Source organism: Nanorana parkeri, unplaced genomic scaffold (genome assembly GCF_000935625.1).
Source record: "Nanorana parkeri isolate BGI_ZX_2015 unplaced genomic scaffold, ASM93562v1 scaffold280, whole genome shotgun sequence".
Taxonomy (NCBI): domain Eukaryota; kingdom Metazoa; phylum Chordata; class Amphibia; order Anura; family Dicroglossidae; genus Nanorana; species Nanorana parkeri.
The window spans coordinates 1,509,829-1,535,151 of NW_017306548.1; the positions used below are offsets into that span (position 1 = coordinate 1,509,829).

Sequence of the window (25,323 nt, forward strand, 5' to 3'; positions counted from 1 at the left end):
GGTAGCTACCATTTCACTATACCAAAGACCAATACAGCAGCCAAAATTCAAAGCATGCATACCTGGCTTTACTTTTTTTATTGTTGCACCAAGACACAAATGAGCAGTTGGTTAACCCGCAATGCAGGGGTAGCCCCACAGCAAGCGTTAATAAAAGTTATGCCCAGAGTCCTTTAAGCTTTTTACTTGTGGCACCCCATGCTAAACAGCTGCACTTTCACCCTGGCATCCACACGGCACAGCTGGTATCCTTATCTTCCGAACAGCTCTAGAACCAAGCCTGTGACATCTCAACTCCCCACGCAATTTCTCAGTAACCATCCCAATATGATTCTGCAACAACAAGCTGCATTGCTTATCAGGAGCAGCATTTTAAGCCTGCTGGATGCAATGCATGTGAAAAGTGATTGTTTCCTATACCCCATAGACAGTGTGACCAAGATCTGGGACCAGCAAGACTACTGTTCTTAAACTGATGTGACAAGTATGTTTAGACCAAGAATGGATAGCTGAACAAAGCAGGAAACAGAACCCACACCTGAAAGACTTTGCATAATGCTCTCAGGAACCGGGCCAATACTCAAAGTGGGAGGGAAGTAGACCGAGTGTACATTATACATAAGCAGGTAAAGATTATGGCCCTGGGAGGATGAACACAAACATGCAGCATATGGGAAAAAAATCCCACAGATGTTAGAGGTGAACAGAAACTGGAGTTAAATATTCATAACCCTACATCTACATATACCAGAGAGCTTTTTACCTTTTCCATTAGTTTCCTTGACAGCCACTGGATTATTTAGAGATGTCAAGTCTTTGACGTAAGAGACGGTTACAGGAAATGGAGTACAGCTTATAGATTGTGGGTGGACAGACTGGGAAATAAACCCAAGACATGGTATGATATCATGGTACATCTGCTGGACATGCAAGGCTTGCTTTGAGAGATAATCGAATATAGGGTTCTCTTTAAGATTACAAATCCCCAATGGATTGCCCAGCGTGTCCCCATAACCACTTCAGACTGTCAAAAGCTCCATTAGGAAAAAAAAACTAATTTTCCACTTTTTATTTCCCCCCCCCCAAATAAAAAAAAAAAAAGCTCCATTAGGAACCTGTATGACTTACGAGGTCAGACGCTTTGTTGTACCTTACAATAGCTGTGAACAGATAAAAGGCTTTGTCATTTCCACAAAAACTGCAACTTAAGCACAAAGTAGCGGCAACTAGCGAGATTTTTTAGTAGCTTTTGTTCCAATGAAAAACACGGAATAGAGGTACAGCTGCCCAAATGTTACTTGTATGGTACTGGACACATTATGCCAATTTCTCAACTTTTTTTTTTGGGTTCCATAAAGCAAAGAAGCACTTTAAGGAAATGTAAGCCTATACCCCATTGTTTGGTTCACATTTACCCTAAAAGATTTGGGTATCAGGTAAGGACCTCTTCTCTAGAGAATGTGACCATTTTGACAGGCCATCTTAAAATTTGATTGTTTACAGAGTTCATAGAGGAAACTGGTTGTACAGCTTTGTGTGATGGACCAGCTACAAACTCCCCCCCCACGTACATAGCAATAGAAACTTGAAATGTAAGCGATCCAGGTATAATGCTTACTGGTGTACAAAGTTGTGCAATACTGGATAGAAAGCAAACACTGAGACCGGGTGAAGTCACCCAAATGAAAGACAATACTGAGGTCTCTACTGCAGAGAACAAAGTGTTTATTCAGATACTTGTAAACTTACACAACTAGCAAGTTTCAAGGGTGTTGGCATCCAATGAAGGCTAAACAAACGGTAAACCTATCTGCAAATGAATCCTGTTCAATTCTCCAGAATTTAAAAATTCTGCAAGGAACATTGGATCTCAACAATGGCAATAGTTGGTGTGGAGATTTCAGAGCATCAGAGTCCCAAGAGCAAGACTACCAAAAAAACAGTTTTAGGTGAACTGGTCCTGTAACCACAGCTATGCGTAGAAACCAGTAAAACATTGTCCTTTTCCTTCTCTTGTGTTCGGACACCGGGTACCTATATGCAGCAAAACCTAGCTAACCAGTCCCAACACTCCTCTCCAGTCAGGGACCCCAAAACCCACTAAACCTTAGCCCCCAAAAAACAGTATTGAAAGAAACCCTGTCACCATTTTAAAAATTGCAGGTAAGCGCACAGAAAATATTTGAAAAGCTTGTGTTTTTCCCTTACATAAATGTGCCTGTAAAATGTGACTTCTTAGGAGTGTTCGTTCCCTAGCACAGCCCTCTCCCTCCAGTGGCCCAGCTCTCCCTCGAAAGAATGAAAGTGAATACCATAGAGCAGTCTTTCATACCCTTTTCATCATGGAGGAACCCTTGAAAAAAAATCTCAAGGATCAAGTCAACTAAAGATATTATCTACAACTCTGGGTGCCTTAACGTGTTCAATAGGTTTTAGATTGAAAGTATGGTGAATACCAAGCGTATTTGACACAGATGACATTTTACGCCCCCCATGTAAAATGATAATCGTGATAAAAGCAAAATGGTAAAATGAATGGGTCCAGATTGAAGCAAGGAAGCTGGTATTGCAGACTTGCTTCCAAGGTGCATGCAACAGGGCTACTACTTTTTACTGCTTAGGCTTAACCAGACACCTGAATAAACATGTTTGTCCCACATCAGTGTCTCAAGTACGGCACAGCCAGCATAAGGAAACAGGCCAGGACCGGGCACCTTTAGAAACCAGTCAGCAGTGGCAGCTCCCAAATGTCTCGAATGACAGTTTCTCTTTGACTCAATGGGTACATTTACATAAAGTACACAGGAACACCACAGGAACCCACTTGTAATTTAAAGTTTGCTGTAGGTAAACACTAGGATCCAGGGATGCTAAAAAGCAAATGAGAGGGGATGCAAAAGTAACAATGACTGCTACGAGTCACGAACAATGACTGCCATTAAATCATTGGAATAAAGCAAGAAGATCAATTCACATGCAAGTTATATCACGGTGGATTTCTTTTAGTAAAAGGTCACATGTATTTGGTCAAGGGACTGGGCATGTGAATCTTAAATGCTGAACACTCAAGCCTGGCAGCAAACAATCCAAGCGCTGCCTGCAGAGAATGGAATGCATATTTGGATTATGCAAAGCATCTGCAGGCCACAAATTAACCACTTCAGAGACACAAATAGGTCCAATTTTAAGGTCCTATCTTCAGAGATCTCAAGCACCATTCACACTGAGGGGAAAATCCCGCGATTTCCACCGCAAAATCATGCATTTTTGCCACGCAATATCGCGAGAAGTCGCCAGCCAATTTTCAATGGAGCCGTCTTAATGTACAGCTCCATGTTGCAAGTCCCCCGCGGATGTCACGCAAATTTTCTTATTTAATGCAGCCCGACTGAAGGCTGCGCGATCGCAGCTGGCACGTCGCCCGAACCGTCATCCTATCCCGCCGCACGGAAATCCCCAGGAAGTGTCGCTTAGTGTTAATGGGGCCTTCACACCAAAGCATGAGCATGGAGGTGATTTTTGCATGATTTCACGTGCTCTTATGCAAGTACAGTCGAGCATTTTTTCCCCCAGAGACTTTAAATGTGAGCACCTGAAAAATGTATTTTCTCAAATGTTCTTATTCTGCCTGAAAAGCAGCTCATGTACTTTTTTGAACAACAGGTGCCAGGGTACAAGTGTCAGAACGCTCAGATGTAGCATTTTGGCAATCAAGATACAAAATGCTGAGGCGTCAATGTGGTCCTTAAAGGATCTTACTGCTGCACCTTCCCCTCAGCCTGGCTGTAACTATGCAAGGAATTAAATACAGATTCAGGCATGCATGCTAAACTGATTTAGAATAAAAATAAATTCAAATACATACCAGCATTACAGTCTTTTTAACACACACATACACTAATATATATCTATACACCAACAGTCTCTACGTCTGTACTGCAGGTTCAACGCATACACCCATACCTCCCAACTGTCCAAAATTTGGAGGAAATGTGCCTCATTTGCAGCCAAATCCCTCCGTTGCCTCTTTCAAAGTACATTTTGTTCTAATAAAGTTGCGTTAGAGAACTATGGAGGCAAGTGAAAATCACTCACCTCATAGTTCAAGCCGACATGTGACAACAGTCACACGTCTGCTCAATAGATCGGGAAGTGAGCGAACACAGATAATCTCCCCGCAGAGAGCCGTGACTGTCACTCACTGCTCCCTGCAGGGACCCCCCCTCGCCGCTCCTCCAGCGATGATTGGCGGAACGGACGGGTGAGGGGGCGGGCACAGCTGGCTCTGCCTCTAGATAGGGAGAGCCAGCTGTCACTCACGCAGCTGGGTGGATCTCGACAGCAATGTCGGGATCCGTCCGGCTGCGGCGGTCTCAGTATACCGCGAGCTATAGCTATAGTTCTCCTTTAAAGTCAGGGTGTTTAATGCATTCTCTGTATTAGGGTAAAAACCACCCAGTACCTTTGTCTCGCCCTCTGTCCCCACCACAATTACTGGTACAGTTGGTGACATTTATCTGCTGGAGAAAAAAAAAAAAAAAAACTTACACGGCACATACAAAACGGTCTTGTGTTACCCTTTTAACTTTGTGCCATTGCCCACAGCACATAGGAATCTCGCACAATGGTATTCACTGTACTTAGAGAACTATGAGAGGAGTGATTTCCACTCACCTCATAGTTCTAGCCGACCTGTGACAATGAGACTGTCACAGGTCGGCCTAGTAGATCGGGAGGTGAGCGAACACATACCGGGTTCGCTCACCTCTCAATCCTGTCACGGCTCTCTGCCGTGACAGGGAGAGGGGCTAGATTCCCCTCTCCCCGCTCCAATCTGCCAGCGATGACTGGCGGAATGGACGGGGGAGGGGGCGGGTACAGCTGGCTCTGCCTCTAGATAGGCAGAGCCAGCTGTCACTCACGCAGCTGGTCGTATCCCAACCTCCATGTCAGGATCCGCTCTGGCTGCGGCATCTCAGTATACCGCGAGCGCTTGCGGTATACTGAGCTTAGGGTAACAGGAGGACGCTAGTTTGTGTCCTTCCGTTACCCTATGGAGAACTATGGGGAAAAACACTGACCCCATAGTTCTCCTTTAAAGGCCAATGCATTTTCCAACAAGGCAAATGGACTATAAGATCCAGACGGCCGGGAATACTGAACAAGCAAAAGTCAAAACATGCAAGCTTCAGTGGCCTAGTTAGGTCATACAATCGTGAATTCATAAAACCCAAACCAATCAAAAGTTTAGCCTTGGATGGACTAAAATGGTTAGGTTTAACTTTCACTGCTGTCCATGACTGAGGTGGTTTCATCTTGCTTCCTGTCCAATAGGAAAAAAAAGGAGCAATCATCATAAGGACAGAACAGGAAGAGATCGTAACCATTTACTGAAAAAAAACCAAAAAAAAAGGTTTTGTTGCAGGGTGTCTCTAGTGAAGAGATTCAATCAATTCCTATCCTGAAAGGACGTGAGGAGGAATACATTCAACACGTACTGCAGTAAAAAGACAACCGTGTTATTCCTACCCTGTCCAAAAATTAAAGAACTCTGAGCAATCTAAAAAAACAAGTCCCTTTCAGTTGGGTCACCCTCGTGCTGCAAGTGTTAGGTGCTAATTTTTCTCTAGGGGATGGAAGGGGATATACTTACCGGATCCTCAGTCTCGTGGCGGTCGGCACTTACCCCTCTGCCTCATGTCCAATGCAAGTCAATGGACCTTCATTAGACATGGCGACGTCAGCAGTCCTTAGACAGCACAGGGTAGAAAAGATTACAGGGACCAGTCTAGCTGCTGGGCGGCATCGAGGATTAGGAGTGTATCTGCTTTATTCCATCTAGGAGATAACATCAGCACTTAACCCCTACCCCGCACTGCAGGGGGAAGATTAAAATTCCCAGATTTAATTTACTGTGGAAGCCAGTGTTCTGTTCCTGTCCACATAGTTAATGGAGAGAAAACAAATCTGTTTAATGTACATTACGACATCATTTGGCATTACAATGAATCCAGCAGTTGGACCGAAGGGATATGGTCGGATGGAGGGGGCAGTACTGTCGACTGAAGTTCCTGTAGGAGACTTTAAACAGAGCAGAAGCAACACTCCCCAATTTCATTGATGTGCACTTAAGTTCTCACCGTTTTGGGGAGAATGGAAGTCAGTGGGGCGAGTCATCACCATGAGATTTAAGAGCCCATTAGAAAATCTCCCTGCAAGACAGCCAAACAAATCCTCAGCAACGTAGCAGAACACAGATCAAGGTAATGCATGTGCATCGCTGTTCGTGACAGGCGAGTGTGGCAGGCCCTGGTGCTACAACAACTCAGAACAGGCAAGAAGCTACATTTTTGGGGGAGATGGCACTCAGGCTGGGTTCACTCCATTTCCCGGACCACATCTTGAGCATAGTGCATTGCGTTTTTGCCGAGATTGGAATGTTTTTTTTTTTAAGTTTAAAATGGTCTTACAGGTGCGTTCCATGGATTCCAGACCCGAAAAAATAGGACTAGCAGTTTTCTTCTGGTCTGGAACGGACTGTGCTGGTGGGAACAGAGACCAGAAATAGCATAGGGATACATTTTAGGTCCGGAAACGGTCTGGTGGTAATTTGGATGTTGTGTGAATGGGCCTTCAGTCTATGCGAGCCACGAGATCCCTGCGAGCAACGAGAAGCCATTGCGTGATAAAACTGAATAACCTGCTACAATACTTGCAAAGCCAAAGATTTCTTATAAAAGATGGCTTTCTTTTATAAAATTAAATGAGCAAGGCCAGAACAGAAGCTTTCTGCTGGCGAAATTAGATTACATGGTCATCAGATATTTCCTCTAACCCCTATCAGGCACTTCAAGGTTAATAGAGTGCTCTCATTAGTGCGCAACAAACAATTCCCCAGGTTACAGATTATACCGACTACAGTAACTTCTGGAATATTTCTTGACAAGTCACAGCAAAAGCATGCAGTACAGATGCCCAAGGGCTTGCTCATAAAACAATCTGGGTTCCAAATACTGGAAAAAATAAAACAGAACGGTGAAAGGGGTGCACCGTTGGCAACTTGTTGTATACAAGGAATGCACTGTGGCCACCAGGTCTGTCCTACAACATGACCACACAGCTAGGCACTGGAATAAAGCATCCAGTAGACTGGTTTTAAGCAAAATTTCACAGGATGGTCTGAGCATGCCCTGCTGCTAACTGTAGTAACCTGCTGCCTAGGTGTTCAAACCAGCGAGACTCAGGGACACAATGGCAGTTTAACAGGACTAGTCCACCAAGGTGATCTAGGAGCAGTAAACGTGAACCAGGGAATGTTAAGACTGATCTAGTTCTGAGATCTTTCAGGCGGTAGAGGTTTGCAAATCAATTCGGGTAGCTAATGGCACAGAACAAACCTTTACAGAGCATGCATTTGAAAGAACTGCAATTGCAACTTAGGCAGAGCTGGACAACTCAAAAGAGCCAGGGAGCCAACGGTCCTTAAAAATTACAGCTGGCACCCAACTTTTAAGGTTCTCTTTAGTGGTCATCAATGGAGCTGGCTCCTGGATTGGACTGACTCCTAACTTCCAAAAATAGTTTTGTTTACCTCTGTACTAAAGGCAGATGCATAAAGCATGCAAAAGGATTTTTTTTTTTTATTGAATGCAGATTTGTACAACCTGTAAAACAAAATGGCAGCTGAAAAAACAGACTAGCAAATATGGCCAACAAGACGTCTTCCCTCAGGACACTTCAGGCTTGGAGGAATATGCCGTACTGTAATTCATAAGTGCATACCTTCTGCAAACAGTTTGTATAATTGGTTTTACGGGCTTCATCCAATCCACAAACATACATGAGGGTGTATCTGATTCCAGCAATAACTATGCAGCATTTAGATGTGATGAAGCACATTTTTGCATTAGCTTCACATTACAAAATTAAACATTTCCTGTGTTAGATGTACTTCAACATCTCCCCTGGCACTGACTGATTCTGCTGAGCAGATAGCAAGGTTACTAGATTATATGCTCTTGAAATCCTTGATGTTTGGCTACCATGTGACCAGTAAACAATGTTACCAATTCTAGGATGTGACCAATTCATTCAATAGAGTAGCAATGAGTATGCAGGGCTTGATCAGACTTGCCAAACTCTACGCAGTTCAACTTTTTTTTTAAGGGAACCTATATCAATTGAAAGTGGTGAGCAGAAGTTTCATGCCATTTGCACAATCCACGGCAGCCATTTTTTTTGTAGAAAAGCATGTGGACAGACCAGTAGCTTCTTCTCACATGGCCAACTGTGAAGACTCCAACTACAGAGGACGGTGGCCAGAACCTAAAAACCATGTTACTGCAAGGTTACCAGAAAACATAAGCAATTCGTAGAGCACACCGAAACACAAAAGGAATACTTGAGCCAATCAGCAGAAAGTATCAGTCACTTGAGTTCGATTAAAACAAATCTGCACAGCCAGTATTAAACCAAGGCTATCCATGAATGGAAGGCACAACAAATTTGCAAAGGGGAACATGATACTCTAGAAACTAAAGGGTAACAAAACACAATGTATGCTTACCGAGTGGGTTTTAATTTGCAATGTGCAAAGTTACCAAACATGCCAAGTTGAGCTTTAAAACAGCATACAGAAGTCTTCAAAACCGGGCTGGACAAATCTCATTGCCAGGTGGGAAAGAGTCCCGAAGCTCATAAAAGTTCAGCTTGCTGGTTATAGTTTACCTGCCGCACATTACAGAATGACAAGGGGGTCCTGGCTTCTTAGGCATGCAACTTATGGTTACACAACTGTTCAGAAGAAATCACATGCCCATCCCCGATACAGGGTGCCATATAAACAGGGGGGAGAATTCTGTTTGCAGCTGGAGTGCAAAGGTCAAGGAAGGTCAGACAAGAGATAACAGGCTGCTCCTGATGCGTGCCATCTGGAATCAAATGCAGGTCACGGAATTGCATACTTTGCCAAGGTGGACTCCAGAATCTCAAAAATGTTAGCCTGTATACAGTGATCATCTTACTCAGGACCCAAGTCTAAGGGCTTGTTCACACTATGTCCTGACCAAAAAAGCATCCCTATGGTATTTCTGGGCTCTTCACACCAGTGCAGTCCGTTGCAGTCCAGACAAAAAAAAAAAAAAAAAAATCAATACCACTTCTCATTTTCTCTGGTCTGGAATGCACTGGAACACATCATAAATGCATTCAGATGCATGCAAAAACACTGGAATGCACCTGAAAGCTTATTTTAAGCTAAAAAAACACTGTTTGCAGATCTGCTCCAGATCTGCTCCGGATGTGGTGTGAATATAGCCTAAAGTCTACAGAATGCTGTTGACATGACGGTAGAGTTTAATGCATTCATGCAACAAAAGCAATACAAATTCTGCAAACATCTATTGCATGGAGAACAAATAAAAAAAATTAAAAGCTTTACCAGCCTTATTTTGCACCCAATCTTCTCGTGATCCATGTTTAGGGACCAGCCAACCACACACCAAGACTTTGTCAAAATACTGGCTCTAGCCCTTTACTGACGACTTTCGCCTACACTGCAATGTCCAAATAGTCAGATTGCCAGAGATCCTGGGAGAATGTGTCACACAGGCAAGGTGGACTGAGCAGTGCCAAAATATGCCACGGGTCACCCAACACTGCCAAGAGCCCCTGACCACAGAACAACAAAAGTGCATGGTCATCTGCAAGGCCTGAGAAAAGGTACGTTATGTACATCAGACTGAAGCGATGAAATTACAGGCGCGATTCAGACGTTTAGGAAACTGGCATTGGTTGAGCAAATAAAATGGAAGTAATGTCACAATATATGCACTGGTAACTAGCAAAGCCGAGAGATTGAGATGTAGTGTGCGGGCAGGCTGGGCTACCTTGACTTCTAAATCTCTCCAATAATTGCAGTAAAGAAGAGTTGTCTGACCAATAAGTGAAAAATTCAGTGCCGTGTGGCAGGTCTGGCGTCAGCAGTATGCTTGCTCGCTTTTCATTCTAAATTTACACTCTGCTGCAGTAAAGAGGAAGAAAATATGCAGAAGTATTGCCATTTCAGTTTTACCATGGCACGCAGAGAGCATGTGAAAGGGGACTGAAGGCGTGCTGTGCCAATCATACAAATTTTAATTCAGGTGATAACTGCCCCTCTATTACACACATTACATTATATAGCTAATACAAACACCTGCAATGTTACCTTATGAGAGTGGAGTTCATATCACCCTTTCTCTCAGCACACTCGCATATTTTGCAAGTCATTTGGGTGCAGTAACACAAGAGGTTGAAGGGTCTTTCTGCACTTCATATGTTACATTAAGGCCTGGTTCACACCTGTACGTTTTGTAGCGCGCTCACGCTCTACAAAACGCTCAAACATGAAAATCCCATTGTTTTCTATGGGTATGGTTCACACCTTGCCGTATTTCAGCCCGTCTGAACACGCTACAAAACGGCCTACACCTGAAAAGGTACATGAGCTTCTTTGCAGCGTTTTTGTTGCGCGTTTCCATTGGGATACAGCCAAGTAGCCCTTGGAAACGTGCATTTGTCGCGCAAGGTTTTTTTTACTGCAGATCGTGGTAAAAATGCGCGTCACAAAACGCGCATATTCGATACGCCTAGGTGTGAACAGAGCCTAAAGGAGATCTGCAGGCAAACTGTTCAGTTCTAAGATGTAGAATGCAGGATCACTGAGCTCATTTAAAGGAGACATCAACGAGCAATAAGCAGAATATTCTAATATGTCTAGAGCAGTGGTCAAACTGTGTAACCTCATTGCGGTAACTGCATTGCGGTACCACACGTTCCATTGCGGGCGATCGAACTGTGGGCTTGTGGTACCATTCAAATGTATGGCAATGCAACACCACCCACATCGGAACGCACACTTACTTTTTTTTTAAGATCCACCCCGTCTCCCCAGCTTATGAGAACTGGAGTGGATCCTCAGCCTGGGGTCCAGTGTTGGCTGCTGTGATGTAGCATCATCCATATGTGCATTGCTTGTACAGCTCCCTTACGCCTTGTAGAGGTGTCAGGAGCCAGAATGTGACGTCGCGCTGGTCCAGGCACCTCTACAGGACATGAGGGAGCTGTAAGCAATGCATGTATGGATGGGTCACGATCCACCAGTTGAGAACCAAGGAACTAGAAAGTATTTCCGTATAGGACACAAGCTTTCTGCAGTCATTAGCCGAAGCAGCAGCTTAGTGACTTACCAAATGTTTAACATGCATGTCAAGAAGTGTTAACGCTCATGACCAAGATGCTTACGTTTCATTGACAGGCGTAATTGGTGAAATATAACATGTGGTCTGTGTTTTCCATCGCCTGTCAATGCTGAAGATTCCTGCAGGTGGGGTTACCAGATGTTAACAAGACACACAATAGTTGTTTATGGATCACAACTGTCAAAACACATTTAGCTGACTCGGGTAACATTAGTCAGTGCGAGAGCGACGAGAGCCAGGCCTACATGACGAGGAGGGTGTCTGCTTGGTTTTCAAGGGCTGCATGTTACAACTCACAGTCAAGCACGTCAATCATCAATCAGCGATAATAGGGAATAATATGCCATTGAATCCGTTGTAAACACACTTTCAGGTTCATTGAATATTGCCCTAAGAGCAAATTGCAAAGTATAGTAATACATAGCAGCCAGAAGTCCACAGATCCAGCAGTTCCGGATAACTATTCTGAATTGACAGTTCTACCATCTTTTTAAAGGTTTTAATTTTGGTTTTCTTTGCCGCAAGTTCTGCTTGTCCCCCGGGTCAGAGGTGATGCATGGATGGGACAGGAGGGCGCTCAGTGGAAACATATCACACCCTTGGGTAATTTAAATAAATACTGTCAGTGGTCGCCCTTACAGCTCATTCACATGGATGTGCCACAAACGTTGGCTACACTTATCTAGTGCAAGCAAAATGTGTACACGGGGAAGCTCTATTGTATTCAACAGTATCTATTTAGACCAACATGTTTCAGTGCTTTGGGAAGAAAAAAAAAACTGCAAGCATGCTGGGGTTGTTGACCTTCATTTTTCATTCAAGTAAAAAATGCAATGCAAAAGCAACATTCAGCTGTGAAGGACCCTTATTTGAAAATGCACACCAATGTGATCAGATTGTGCAGCCTAAATTCTAGGCAAATCTTGCACTATTCCTGTTATAGTAATAAACTCTCAAACTCTTTAAATGAATCCAGATCAAATATACATTGCCCAGCAAAGTACTGCTGTACATTTTTGACCAAACACTTAGTAACCATTTTAAGCTGCTTCCAAGTATCAGCTCCACTCCCTGAACTTCCTGTCTAGTAAAAGATCAAAAGACAGAGCAGACTCCAGCAACTGTTCATCTACTAACTTGAAGGGAGGAGGAGGGAGAGGGGGCAGGACAGTAGCTCGATTTACTGTGCCTGTTTGTGGAGAGACACACAAGGGTGACTGCATAGCACTCTGCGTGAGAAAGGAGTCATCCTAAAACAGGAAATCAGGACCAGTGCTCAGGGGACCAGCTGATTCTGCAGGAAATGCATTTTTTAAAATCAAGGAGCAGCGTCCATTGTAAGTGATTTAATCACCTTGTGAAATAGCTTAAAAACCTTTTGACTTTAATATGACCATGTTTGGCCCCAGTCCCCCTACTCCGATTTCCTCATTGGTTCTTTAACGTGATATGCAGCCTCAGTGACCACAATGGAGGCTCAGTAGGAGAAGATAGGAGGGAAGGCTCAAACATCAACCTCCTTGTTAAAGGTGAGATTCAACTGTCTATATCTCAGGATCTACAGATCAAGCTGAAATTGAAAGTTTCATAACAAGAGTAGCCACCCTACAGAAGGAAGGACAGTGTCAGCACCAATTCATTGATGATTTCAGGATCTACAGACGAGTGATACACAAATAAGAGACATTTTGTTAAGGTACTTGAATTAGTTTTTAATATTTAACTCCTGTGTTTAGTGTCACTTTAAGCCCACTTAAATCCCTTACAATGAATGCTGCTTCTTGACATTTAAAAGTTTTAATTTCCTGCAGAATCATCTGGTGCCCTGAGCGCTGGTCCCGATATCCTGTGTTAGGGTGGCTCCTTTACCTTGCAGGGTCCACTAGAGCCACCCTTGTATGCTAGTAAGCTGCATATCTCCTCACACATTTACAGCAGGGCAAGCCATTTATTTCCTGCTGCCAGCTCTTTCTTCCCTTCAGCCTAAACTGAGTTTAATGCTACTTAAAGCTTTTCAACCCAGACTAATACTTTTTCCTCCCATAAACCTCCATGTCATATGGTGAACAACCATGGTTAGAGGATGGTAAGGCTATAGTGATTTTGTCATTCGCCGTAATAGTTTTCAGCCACAAGTGAAAAAGTAACTGATTTGGTATAACCATTTTTATCTACATGTGGTAGAGCTTGGTGAAAGGACTTTCCAAAACAAAACCCAATTATTGGGCAGAGTAGACCTAAAAGGTGACCTAACAGGAGTGTGTATAGGTGCATTCACGAAAGAGAAATCGGATGCAGAGGAGACGTTCGGTGCTTCTTGTGGTTCTGTGCCAGTCGATTCTCTCTAGTGATGATTGAATGTCAGACAGCTAATACAAACCCCTCATTGTCAGCTTTAGACTGTTCTAGCTCACATTAGAAAAGCCACAAGGTTTTACCGACTCAGAGCTTCCTAGTAGGGAGGATATTTGAACAGGTGAGGACTGTAGCAGATTGAGCCAACACACACAATACAGAGATGTGAGAAACAATATGGATGGAAACTTTAAAATCTAATTTAAGGTGCATGCAAGCCATAACCATGAACTTCCTATTTGCACCTTTTTGGTATTGTCAACAAACTGCTAAAAGTTGTTACATGAAAGTTGTTAAATATGTGCAAATACACAAGAACAGCCACCCTGTAGTGTTCTCATGCTGTGTTATCAGTCCCACCCAGTTCTGACCTATAGAACACTCCCTACATTATGAAGAGGGGAGGGCATGTTTTGTAGTCCTGTCCTAACACTGCTCCTCCATAGATAAGGCCTGGTTCACACCTGTACGTTTTGTAGCGCCTTCAACGCTCTACGAACGCTCTACAAAACGCTCAAACATGAAAATCCCATTGTTTTCTATAGGTATGGTTCACACCTTGCCGTATTTCAGCCCGTCTGAACGCGCTACAAGACGGCCTACGCCTGAAAAGGTACATGAGCTTCTTTGCGGCGTTTTTGTCGCACGTTTCCATTGGGATACAGCCAAGTAGCCCTCGGAAACGCGCGTTTGGCTCACGTTTACCACGAATCGAGTAAAAAACACGTCACGAAGCGCGCGACAAACACGCATATTCGATACACCTGGTTGTGAACAGAGCCTAAAAGTGAGTGTGGTCACAGTAGAATGCACGCAACACATGTAAGGACGAGCAAGCTGCAATATCTGCTTTAGATATTATAGAGACTGACAATCTAAGTTGTTAAATCTTAAAAAAGCATTCAATTACCCTAATAAAAGGGACCTTCATCCATATCTTTCAAAAAACACACCTTTAGAAAGGTTTAGTAATGACAATCTACAGATACTTCTAGATAATGCCGGCTTTGTATTCTTTGCATATCTTATTTCTCTTTTCTTCCACAGTGGCCATGTTTACTAAGGGCAGATTACAAGCTCTCATATTACTTCCTGGATTACCGGCACATGTGACCATGCACATCTCAGGGGAGGCAAATGCCTTTACATGAGATTACAGATGAGATTTCCCAGCAATGCACTGCTAAGGCAATCCCAGTGTGCATTGCTTTGGCAACGTAATATGCACTTTCAAAAGCAGGAAGTGAATGCTCTGCAAGTGTCATTTCAAAATCCGGTATCATTCCAAAATCCCAGCATTTTTACACCTGACATGTATGTTATCAATCATCATAGGAGGGACGCATTGGTAGAATTTGATTTTTTTAGTGTAAAGGTCCGCCTTAACAAAAATGTATCTTTTTATCACTCGGCTATAGATCTTAAAACATCTCTGAATTGGTGCCGACACTGTCCTTCCTTCTGGAGGGTGGCTACTTGTGTTCCCCATGGTCCCTGTGTGTGGTAAAGTAGCCACCGCTCTAACCTCACTCCTGTGATAGACTACAATCGCGCATTTAGATTACCAATTTGTATTGAGATTGTAGTCCAACACAGGAGCGAGCTTGGCGCAGTGGCTACTCTAGAACACACACGGGGACCATAGGGAACAAAAGTAGCCACCCTCCAGAAGGAAGGACAGTGTCGGCACCAATTCAGAGATGATTGGAGGATCTACAGCCGAGTGATACACAAATAAGATAAATTTTTGTTAATAGTTATGGTTCTTGGTGTCACTTTAATCTTTATAAAGCATAACACTGCTGGAAGTTTAAAGAACAGGCCAAATATACACAAAAATCCACAAGTTTCATAAGCACACGATACCCGTTATCAATGTTGATAAAGGCAGGCGATTATTCCTAATGACTAATCCTCACAAATCATGTTTGCGCTAGATTAGCAAGTGTGTGCGCTCACACATTAAACCTTCTAAGGGCTCAAACAGAGCACTCGGCGCCACAGAGATGTACACCAAGGCTGCAGCACATAACCGCAATGTATTAACCCCTTTGAAGCATTAGACTATGGACATTCATCATCCACTGGCTAAGTGGTTAACGGTCTTGCTTTGCAGTACGCAAACACATGCTGCATGGAGTTGGTAGTTTCTTCACAAGTTTCCTTCATGGGCTCCAAATTCTTCCCACAAGTTTATTGCCATCCACCCTAATGCCCCCTAGCAAGTGTATGACATCCCCTCATCCTCATGCAACAGCAAGGGGGCAATTATCAAGCACTAGGGCTGTCACGAGACGGGAAGAGTCAGATGCTCCTCCATACACAGATGTACTGGGTATTCACTTTACTCGTGTGTGCTGAAGAGAGCCCAGGGAAGTGAAGGAAAGGAGAATATGAGCTGCCAGGGTAATGGGCATCAAAGCAAACATGATGCTTTGGCCTGAACGTACACAGGACTGGTTCGCTTTAACTGGAATACCACTAAATGGCTTTTGATGAGGTACGAGTTCTTACAGGAGAATTCCCCTCTTTTCAGGAGAAAATGTTTTTGCTGGCGTTCAAACTTCAGTGACATTGCCAAAGAAACAACCACAACCGAGTTAAAATAAAAATCTAAAAATGTTCCCCCCCCCCTTCTACTTTTTGAATACCAGGGAAGGATACAATTCAAATTTAATAACCACTTACAAAGTTATCCACAACTCCGCCCCCAGATCTCAAACCTTGTCTCAAAGTATCAGCCGGACCATCCCCTTCGTTCTTCCAAAGACCTCCTGATTTGCAGCTCCCTCATCAACTCCTGCCATGCTCACCTCCAGGACTTCTCTAGAGTCTCTCCCATCTTCTGGAACTCTTTACACCAACCTGTCCAGACCTTCTCCCACTGACTGCTTAATCTCTTCAGGGAATCCCACCTATCCCACCTCAACCTAACCACTGAACCATCACATTCTCAAACTTTTCATCCCCACACAGCTACCTCCTCATGTATCACTTGCCCCTCCCTTTTAGATCGTAAGCCCTCAGGGGCAGGGCCCTCCCTACTATCTTGTCTTGAATTGTATTGTGATGTCTTTATATTGTAAAGCGCAGCGCAAACTTTTGGCGCTATATAAATCCTGTATAATAATAATACTAAAAGCGGTCAGCTTTTTGCCATCTGGTCCATTGCGGAGATTTTCCCTCACTTCCTGTCCTGTAGACACAGAAGGATGTGAAAGGCACAAGTAAAATCCCTTCTTCACTGCACCAGAACGAGGGTCCATTGGAGGATCTTCCCTCTGTCTATTCTGGTTGCAACTGAAAATGTTGCATTTTCCTGACTCAGCCTATTGTCAATGGTCCATAAATTGTTCCAGACGGCAACATTACAAGAGTTATAACCCTATTCATCAAAAACTTAAGTTATGGATTTAGATACACTTCATACACAATTGTCAATAACAGCCACATGTTTATCTGGAGTTGCCATTTCAGGATAAGACATATTGGGCCACACGGCAAGTCCCACGTGTCAAAGCGGCATGATAGTTTCAGCTCAGGGTGTGAGGACTTATCACTTCTGCTGAAACGCCCATTTAAGATGGCCATACACAATTGTTTTCTGCGTCCTTGCGGTGACCTGGGTTAGACCAGTGCAGTGCTATACAGGTCACCGATATGTCTGAACACGGCCTTAATTAGGAGAAAAATAAAACCAACCAAATTGTCAGTCAACCACTCAGACCAAAAACATTTGAGCATTTGTTAGGTGAAAAACCCTGAATCTGATTGCCAGGCATCAGAACAGGAAAAACAAATCTCCCCAATAGGAACAGAAACAAAAAAGGTAACAATGGCACAATAGTATTGCAGAAGTGGCATTTTATCCTTAATTGCTTAGTGACAATACAAGTCCAAACAATGCCATCGTTGAGTTGACTTTTGGATGACTCCAAGCAGCTCAATGTAAGGGGGGGAGGGGGGATACAGAGCTAGTGGGAGCCCGTTCCCAAACAGGGGAAACCTTTTCAACAGACCGCAGTCAAAAAAACCTGATCGAGGTTTTGGATGGAGCCATGCTCATTAGGACCTGCACCCAACAGGTTATTCTTGGTATCCAGGTTGCAGGAAAATATCTTTGTGCGTGGTAAAAGGGTTACAGACTGCAGAAGTTACTGGTACTGAAGCGGGCCATGCATATGCCCAATTTTATAGGCAATATCAGCCACTTCCATTAAACTAGGAATCAAACATATGATGGGAAGTGGTTGCCTGAAAAAGGGATCTATAAAGGTGGCCCTACACCTTACGATCATACAGCCCCATCCTGTCCCGATTATCGCAAGGTTCAATAAGCGGAAGTTAAAAACACCTGGACGAATTGCGGTAATCGACCGCACGTATTTTCGTTTGCGCATGAGCAGTGTTAATCGTACGACTTTTGAAAATCGTACGATCAACTGAAGTTTCCGGGTGGAAAGAGATTGTGCAGTACTGGCGGTTGCACACTACCCATACACCTTACGATTGTCGTACGAAAAGACGATCGCATACCTTCATCGTACGATAATTGTAAGGTGTATGGGCACCTTAAAGGTGCCCATACACCTGCCGATCGGATAATCGCGGGTGATCCCGCGATCGTACGATAATTGGCAGGTGTATGGAAGGCATGCGACCGTTTCTACTATACGGCCGCATGTCTTTCGTCTCCGGAGCAGGCTTGACTACCCGCCAAGAATCGTACGATTGTCGGCGGGTCAGTGGCGTTCTCGGGAGATAATGCAGCACGAGCCGGTGTGCGCAAGCGCACACTGCCCGTGCGGCATTGGAATCATCGGAAGCCATCCCCTCAGCGGGGCGGGCTTGCAATGATCGCAAGTACGATCTGCCTGTCCAAGATGGGCAGATTGTACAAGCTTTTAATTACTTTACAACCATGGCAAGACGAAAGTCACGCCACGGTTGTAAAGTGTATGGCCAGCTTAACGCCTGAACATGATTGATTAAAATGGCCTATAAACTGACATCTACAACACAGGTTTCAACATAAAAAGCACAGATAATCAAAAGCAGAAAAAACATGGTCATGTTAAATACCAGAAGAAAGAGTCCTCAGTTGGTGGAGGACTCCCCCAATAATGAGGCAAAACTGTCTGTTATTCACAAAAGGGTGAAGGGTTTGGAGAAGTGAACATTCTAGGCCAAAATAGCTGAAATTGGAGAATTCTTCTAATCAGCTATGTTGTCCTAGATTGATCACTTCTCCCTTCAAACCCTTCACCCTTTTGTGAACAGCCCTGTATATGTTCAATTTACCCCCAAAACTCCAGAACCTATAAATATACTTCACATGGCCCTCAGAGTTTGGAGATATTAGGGCAGATCTCTAAAATTTGAGGGCCATGTGGTGTATATAATTTTGTTATCAGATTTTTTTCCCCCACAGGGTTCGATTGAGGTAATCTGGACCCTATTTCATTGTGGATTATCGAAAACAGCAATTCCTATTCGATCGCCAGGACTTCAATCTCAGCTCGATTGTAAGTGGTTAAAATTGCTGGAAAGTTGCTACAAGTATGGCCAGCTTAAGAGAGTTCACACCATAACTGTGCGTCTAAACAGCTACAGTGCAATGCATTTTGTCGTGATTATGACACCTTTAAGCTTAAAATGGTTTTTAATGGTGCAGTAGTGCGTTTGCATGCGTTCCATTGCAATGTGCTCCATTGCAATGAGGTGGAGCTAAAATGAAAAGCAGTATTTTTTCTGACTGCATCAGAAAAGACTGCACTGATGTAAACAGAGCACTGGAAATCCCATTGGAAAGCACTGATGCGATTTTAATGCAGCTGCCAAACTGAATGGACTGCATCTGGTGTGAACTAGCCCTTATGGCAGTGGTAGCCAAACTCCAGCCCTCAAGCTGTGGTGAAACTACAAATCCCATGATGCATCTCTGGGAGTCATGTATGAGAATCTTGCAATGCCTCATGGGATTTGTAGTTCCACCACAGCTGGAGGGCCAGAGTTTGGCTACCCTTGCCTTAGGGATTGTTTACATCATAAAGGGTGCATTACCAGAGAGGTCAGCTGCTGGAACGCACTGTATCGCTGCAAGCACTCTTTCAGATCGCATTGGACCAGAACGCAGTCACTCGTGTGCCACGCGTTCTGATGCAGGCAATCGCACTGCGGGTGGTGGTATGGTTGCCTTGCCATTGATTTCAATGCCCCCGCCAATCCCCTGAGCGCATGAAGCGACACTGCGTTCCAGCAGCTGACCGCTTTGGAACACACTGTATATGGTGTGAACAAGCGCTTAATGTTTATCTGGCTCTACCAGGCGGGAAACCGTTCAGGTCAGTGCACACGGGTAGCTCTAAAGCTTAAATAGCTGGATTACAAGTGGCACCTTATGACTATGAGCTGGGTTAGGGTGGCCATGGCTGAAGACCATAAATAATGCATCAGATTTGTACACAGTTTGCAAGAAGCAAGACACAGCATTAACCCGAGCAATTATGCTTACTAAGAATTCTGGAACATTACTGAAGCACAGACTTTACACAACATACACCGCCATTCCTTGGCAGAGACTGGGATCAGTATTGATATGGTGTATAATTCCAGTAAGGCCAGACATCTGACCACTAACCACCCATCTAGCTCTGCTCCAACTGCACACAACAGCCTTTAGCAGCAACGCGCCACACTCCCGTGACATGAAAGCTATTGACAAAAGATCCCCGACCACATTAAAGTGTGCAGAAATAGATGAATACTTCAACATGGACCTTCTACTAGCATCAGCCTTCGGGGCAAGAGGTGTATGTTACACCGAAGCCATTGCACACCTGGAGACAAAATGGACAATGACCCCATTGTTCGGTAACACAGGAGTCGAGTCAAGTGCCAAAAGAGAAGCGCAAAGAAAAAAATAAAAAAGAAGTTTCGCCATAGTTTCAGTTACAGTCAGAGGCATTAGCAGCACAAGAGAACTGTACAAACACAGACAAAAGGACGTCTACTATGGCCTATTCACACCCCTGGGGTATGTGCTGGACCCAGGGCGAGTGGGGGAAGGGGACAGCCCCCAGGATTCATTTATTGGAAGAGCATGCAATCATTGCCTGGAACTATCCAGCTCTCCTTATCAATGCTTCAAAGAATATTATCAGCTGGAATAATGACTTGTTTCACTGTAGCCAATATAAATGGTGCTTTTTAAGTAGCACTGAGGCCAGTGGGTAGTGTTAGGCACTCATAGGACCCTCATCATTGAACCCAAAATATATTACAGCTCTGTTTTAGCAGTCAATGGAGGCATACATCCCCCGGCTCTTTAAAACGGTGGCTGTTAAATTAATTTGCCCTCTGAGGTCAGTTTTAAACAAAATGCTAAAGCTCTTTGCTGAATACAATAAGCAACTAAATACCAGCAGAAACACTCCCAGTATAGAGAACAGTAGAATGCAAAACAGACTGCCAGTTCAAATAAGCCAAATCACATTCTTAAATGATAAGATAAAGCTTCAGAAAACACTCACAAGGCCAGACCATCCTGCCCCCCCCGCAGACACACTGAAGAATGCTGCCACGACTCCCCCATAAGTAGTCTCCACAGGAGCTTTATTTATACCAAAACACCCCCTGGAACCCAGGAATACATGCCACAAGCCCGGAAGGAGCTCCGAGGCTGCAGGATAAAGTATCATACACACATGGGAATTAGACAATAGAAACTAGGTGACAAAACAACTGCTTAGAGGAAGACAATCTATAGTCCCCGTACAGGTAACCTGAGCTGAGGAATGCGAGACCGGAGGATGGGGGTGGGGTGTGAACGCACAGGTTGTTATCCTGAGAACTCAACTGCGGAACAAACCCACAATGCAATATTTCAAAATTTTAAATTCCTCAACGCACGCCGACCGTGTCCAAAGAGCAGCAACAAGCCGGAAAAAAAGTGCATCAGCTGCATGAAACAGACATACAATTTTGCTCTTGCGATGTGTGTGAATGAGGCCTTTTACTGGTGTTTTTTGTTTTAATAGTTTTCCTTGTGTGCTCCCTCTGCTCTGTGATACAATGAATACATTGGAGTTTTATTGCGTATATACGCATATGTATATGCGCATATGTATACGTGTGTATACGAATGCACTATATGCAATCGCAGAATGCATCACTCGTAATTTAAATTTTAATGTGCTGTACGCATGTACGCGCAAACATGTGTATGCGTGAAAATACGCTGCCTGGACGCAACATATTTGCATATGGGACAATATGCGCGCATATGCATATATGCGCGTATATGTGCAGTGTGAATGAGGCCTAAGGGATTACTGTACATCTAAACCAATCACTAAAACCTCCAGCTCTAAAACTGAAAAAAGACGTGTTCAATCTTTATCTGTAGCAAAATACCCGCCGACCCTGCCACGTAGGCAAATCCTGCTAAGGGGTGACAATTGTCCTCCTATGGTCATCACCCTGTCACATGCACCCCTGAAGAAGGCTGCAAGTGGCCCCGCTGACACCGGTCAGGCATGATCCACCATGATCAGAGCAGTGATGTGCAGCCGACACTACAGCAAGTGCATGTAAACAGGAAGAAGCTGAAGACTGCAAGTGGCCACACTGACATCGGTCAGGCATGATCCATTGAAGTCAGAGCAGTAATGTGCAAGGACTACAGCAAGTGCATATAGACAGGAAGTAGCTGAAAGGGTGGAGGAAACCAGCAGCACCAAAATGCAAAGAAGTGACAACGGTATTCATGTGAAAAGAAAAAAAACATAGCAATTGTTTAGGTTACTCAGTGCTTTAGCAAACTAAATGACATCCAGACAGTTTAAACGCTCACTAGAAACATTTTTAATTTCTGTCATGCTCAATTGTTATTTTTCCGCACTTGTGACTAGCCCCGTGGATGTTCTATGGTTTTCAAATCCACCCAGTACCAATAAAAAGGATTAGAAGGCTGGGTTAAAATAGTGAAAATGATCAGTTGCATTATACAATAGAACATGCCGTCTGCTTTCATCGCACTCACACACAAGTACTTCACGTTTTAAGGAAACATCGATCTTCATTTTGCATGTTGAATTGATGCAATTGCACCCCCAAGGCTTAATACCACTCAAATTAGGGCCCATTCACACCAGTTCCACTGCAATACGTTTTTACACAGATAACAGTGGATGGGCAATTGGGCAGCAAAAAATTTATAGGTGTGATCACACCACTCTGCTGCATTAAGTTTCGCTGAAGAAAAAAAATAAAAACTCTTCAGCAGAACTGATCCAGTGTAAGCTAGCCCCATTTAGACCCATTCATTTTTTGTGCCCTTCCATCAGCATCTATTGGATAATGCATTGCAACACAACAGATTGGAAGGTACTAGGGATGCACCGATACCGGTATTGAGTACCGATTTTTTTTTTTACGGTACTTGCCGATACCAAAAGACCCAATCAGGAAGCCAGGTGCCACATCATTACACGGCACTCGGCTTCCTGATTAGCAGGGAAGCAGTCCCCATGCTTCTCGTCACTAGGCGACAAGAAAGCATAGAGCCGGCTTTCTTGCCAATCAGGAAGCAGAGCGCCGAGTAATGACGTGGCACCTGGCTTCCTGATTGGCCGGGAAGCCAGCTCCATGCTCCCTCTTAATGAGGTGACGAGGGAGCATGCGCAAGCCGGCTTCACGGCCAATCAGAAAGCTGTGCGACGCATCATTACACTGCACCCGGCTTCCTGATTGGCCAGCTTCCCAACCAATCAGAAAGCCAGGCAGCGTGTCATTACACGCTGCCCGGCTTGATTCTCTCATCACAAGTAGATACAGGAAGTATCAGGCTAGGCATCAGGGTGAGTATGAGTACTCGACCAACTACTTGGCACCATCACCGATACTAGTATCCGTATTGCTGCATCCCTAGAAGGTACAATTGCAAGTCCCTCCGCTGACTTGCGCTTTCCTACTGATTTTGGTGTGAATACTCTCCAAATGAAAAACCAACAATGCACACTCAGTGTGTAAAATTCTTAACATGATGAAGCCCGTGCATAACCTCTGTATTGACTCTGTACACTGTGCTAATACATACAGGCAGATCCCAGATTAACTGCAATGACATGCGTCGTGCCGCTCTACAGCACAAAGGAAATAAAGCAACCAAGGGTCAGAATCCCATGCAGCTTTATGACTTCCTGAAGGAAGACAAATGACTACATGAATGTCCAATTCATTTCCCCCCAGCTACACAGTCATCTAAAATGTAACTATGAAGTTTCAATGCTGCCGGCCTGCTCTTTCCTTCAAGTGTTACACAGAAAAGGGAACTAAGGGAGACGGGGAAGATGGGGAAAGCACTGGCTCTGAAAGAAAAAGAAAACCACAGGAAAGCAAACATCGTTTCAAGGTTAATGTCTAAGCTAAAGAAATGAATAACACTTGAGTCTGCTCTATAAAAAGCACGCTGTGTAAGGAGATGGCTATGGAAGGGGTTAAAAACGTAACACACAACTGCAACTCAGAGGTTGCCAGGTAGAGCGGTACATTAAACCGCACCATCCCAAGGCTTTGGTAAACACAACTCCAAAGACACTGAGGTGGGAGGGTGCCCGCCCTACGTGGGTTGACTACGCCACCTCCGTGAGGTTGGCAGAGCGGTCTCACTGTACCTGTGCCCAATTTTTTGTCCTTCTTGAGCTCTCTGCGCTCCGTAGCGAAAATAAACTCATTGGAGGAGAAGCCGGGACGACATTCTGAAGGAGATTCGCCTAGTGATGGCAAAACCTGCAAAAATCAAAGGCATCAATTAGTTCCATCATACACGCCATCTTCAGCTTCTGTAGGATCAATGCAGCGCTCACAGCGCCCATACACTCAGCAATCGTTCAGAAACATTGGATCCCAAAACCGACAGTGTCAATCATTTCTCATGGTTGGTGGTCGGTTGCGCCAATTCGTTTTTGCCAATGACATTGGGATGAGTGGATAAGGTTTCCTGAATTGCGGTGTGTATGGTCTCCATTATAAGATCTGCAGGCAATGTCAACCAACGTTGGGGCTTGTTCACCTTGAGCCGTGTTTCTTTGTATGGTGAAAACAGACATAGAACAGAACTGCACAGGTCACACCAGCCATGTGCAGGAAAAAGCAGCTGGACCCCTATGGTGTGAACAAGCCCTTACGGCTCATGAAGGAGCCCATTTCCCTGTGTTTGAAGGGGCCAAATACCAGTCTGCAGCTTGCCATTGACTGCAATGGTGCAGCATTGGTAGCCCTTCAGGATGCACTTAACCCCCAATGCACTTCTATGGATGCAGAAAATCCTATTGCATTGCAGGCAAAGGTCAAAGGCAGCCATTGCTACAGTTTGCATTGAAATGTTTTTTGAGCACCACCACCTTAAAAACACAAAGTGGCGTCCAACCGCCCAACTTAGTATAGAACGGTTCCAAAGATCAGCAACATTATAAATGATCTTCAGAAAGAAGAAGATGTACTCAGGAGCAACATTTACTAAGGAAAGGGGAAATTGGCAATAAAAGTAACATTCCTTAATATGTGGGTGGAAGATGCCCCAAGACAGAAGTGTATCCTCCCGATCACAGCTATGGAAATCCCCTCATAACAGCAACAGCTATGTACTAAAAAGCTACATGTATTGGTCAAAAAATAACACATGCATTTTAGACCCCACACACATGCATTTTAGACCCCACACACA

General features: G+C 44.2%; 1 protein-coding gene across 1 annotated transcript in view; it reads right to left on the reverse strand.

Annotated features, from left to right (window-relative positions):
- The window catches only part of LOC108787724 (blastomere cadherin-like), a 49,278-nt gene that overhangs the window by 23,405 nt on the left and 550 nt on the right, over positions 1-25,323 (reverse strand). Inside the window, exon 2 of the mRNA XM_018557340.1 lies at positions 24,272-24,386. Coding sequence (XP_018412842.1) covers positions 24,272-24,386 — 115 coding nt within the window. The remainder of the gene's footprint in view (positions 1-24,271; positions 24,387-25,323) is intronic.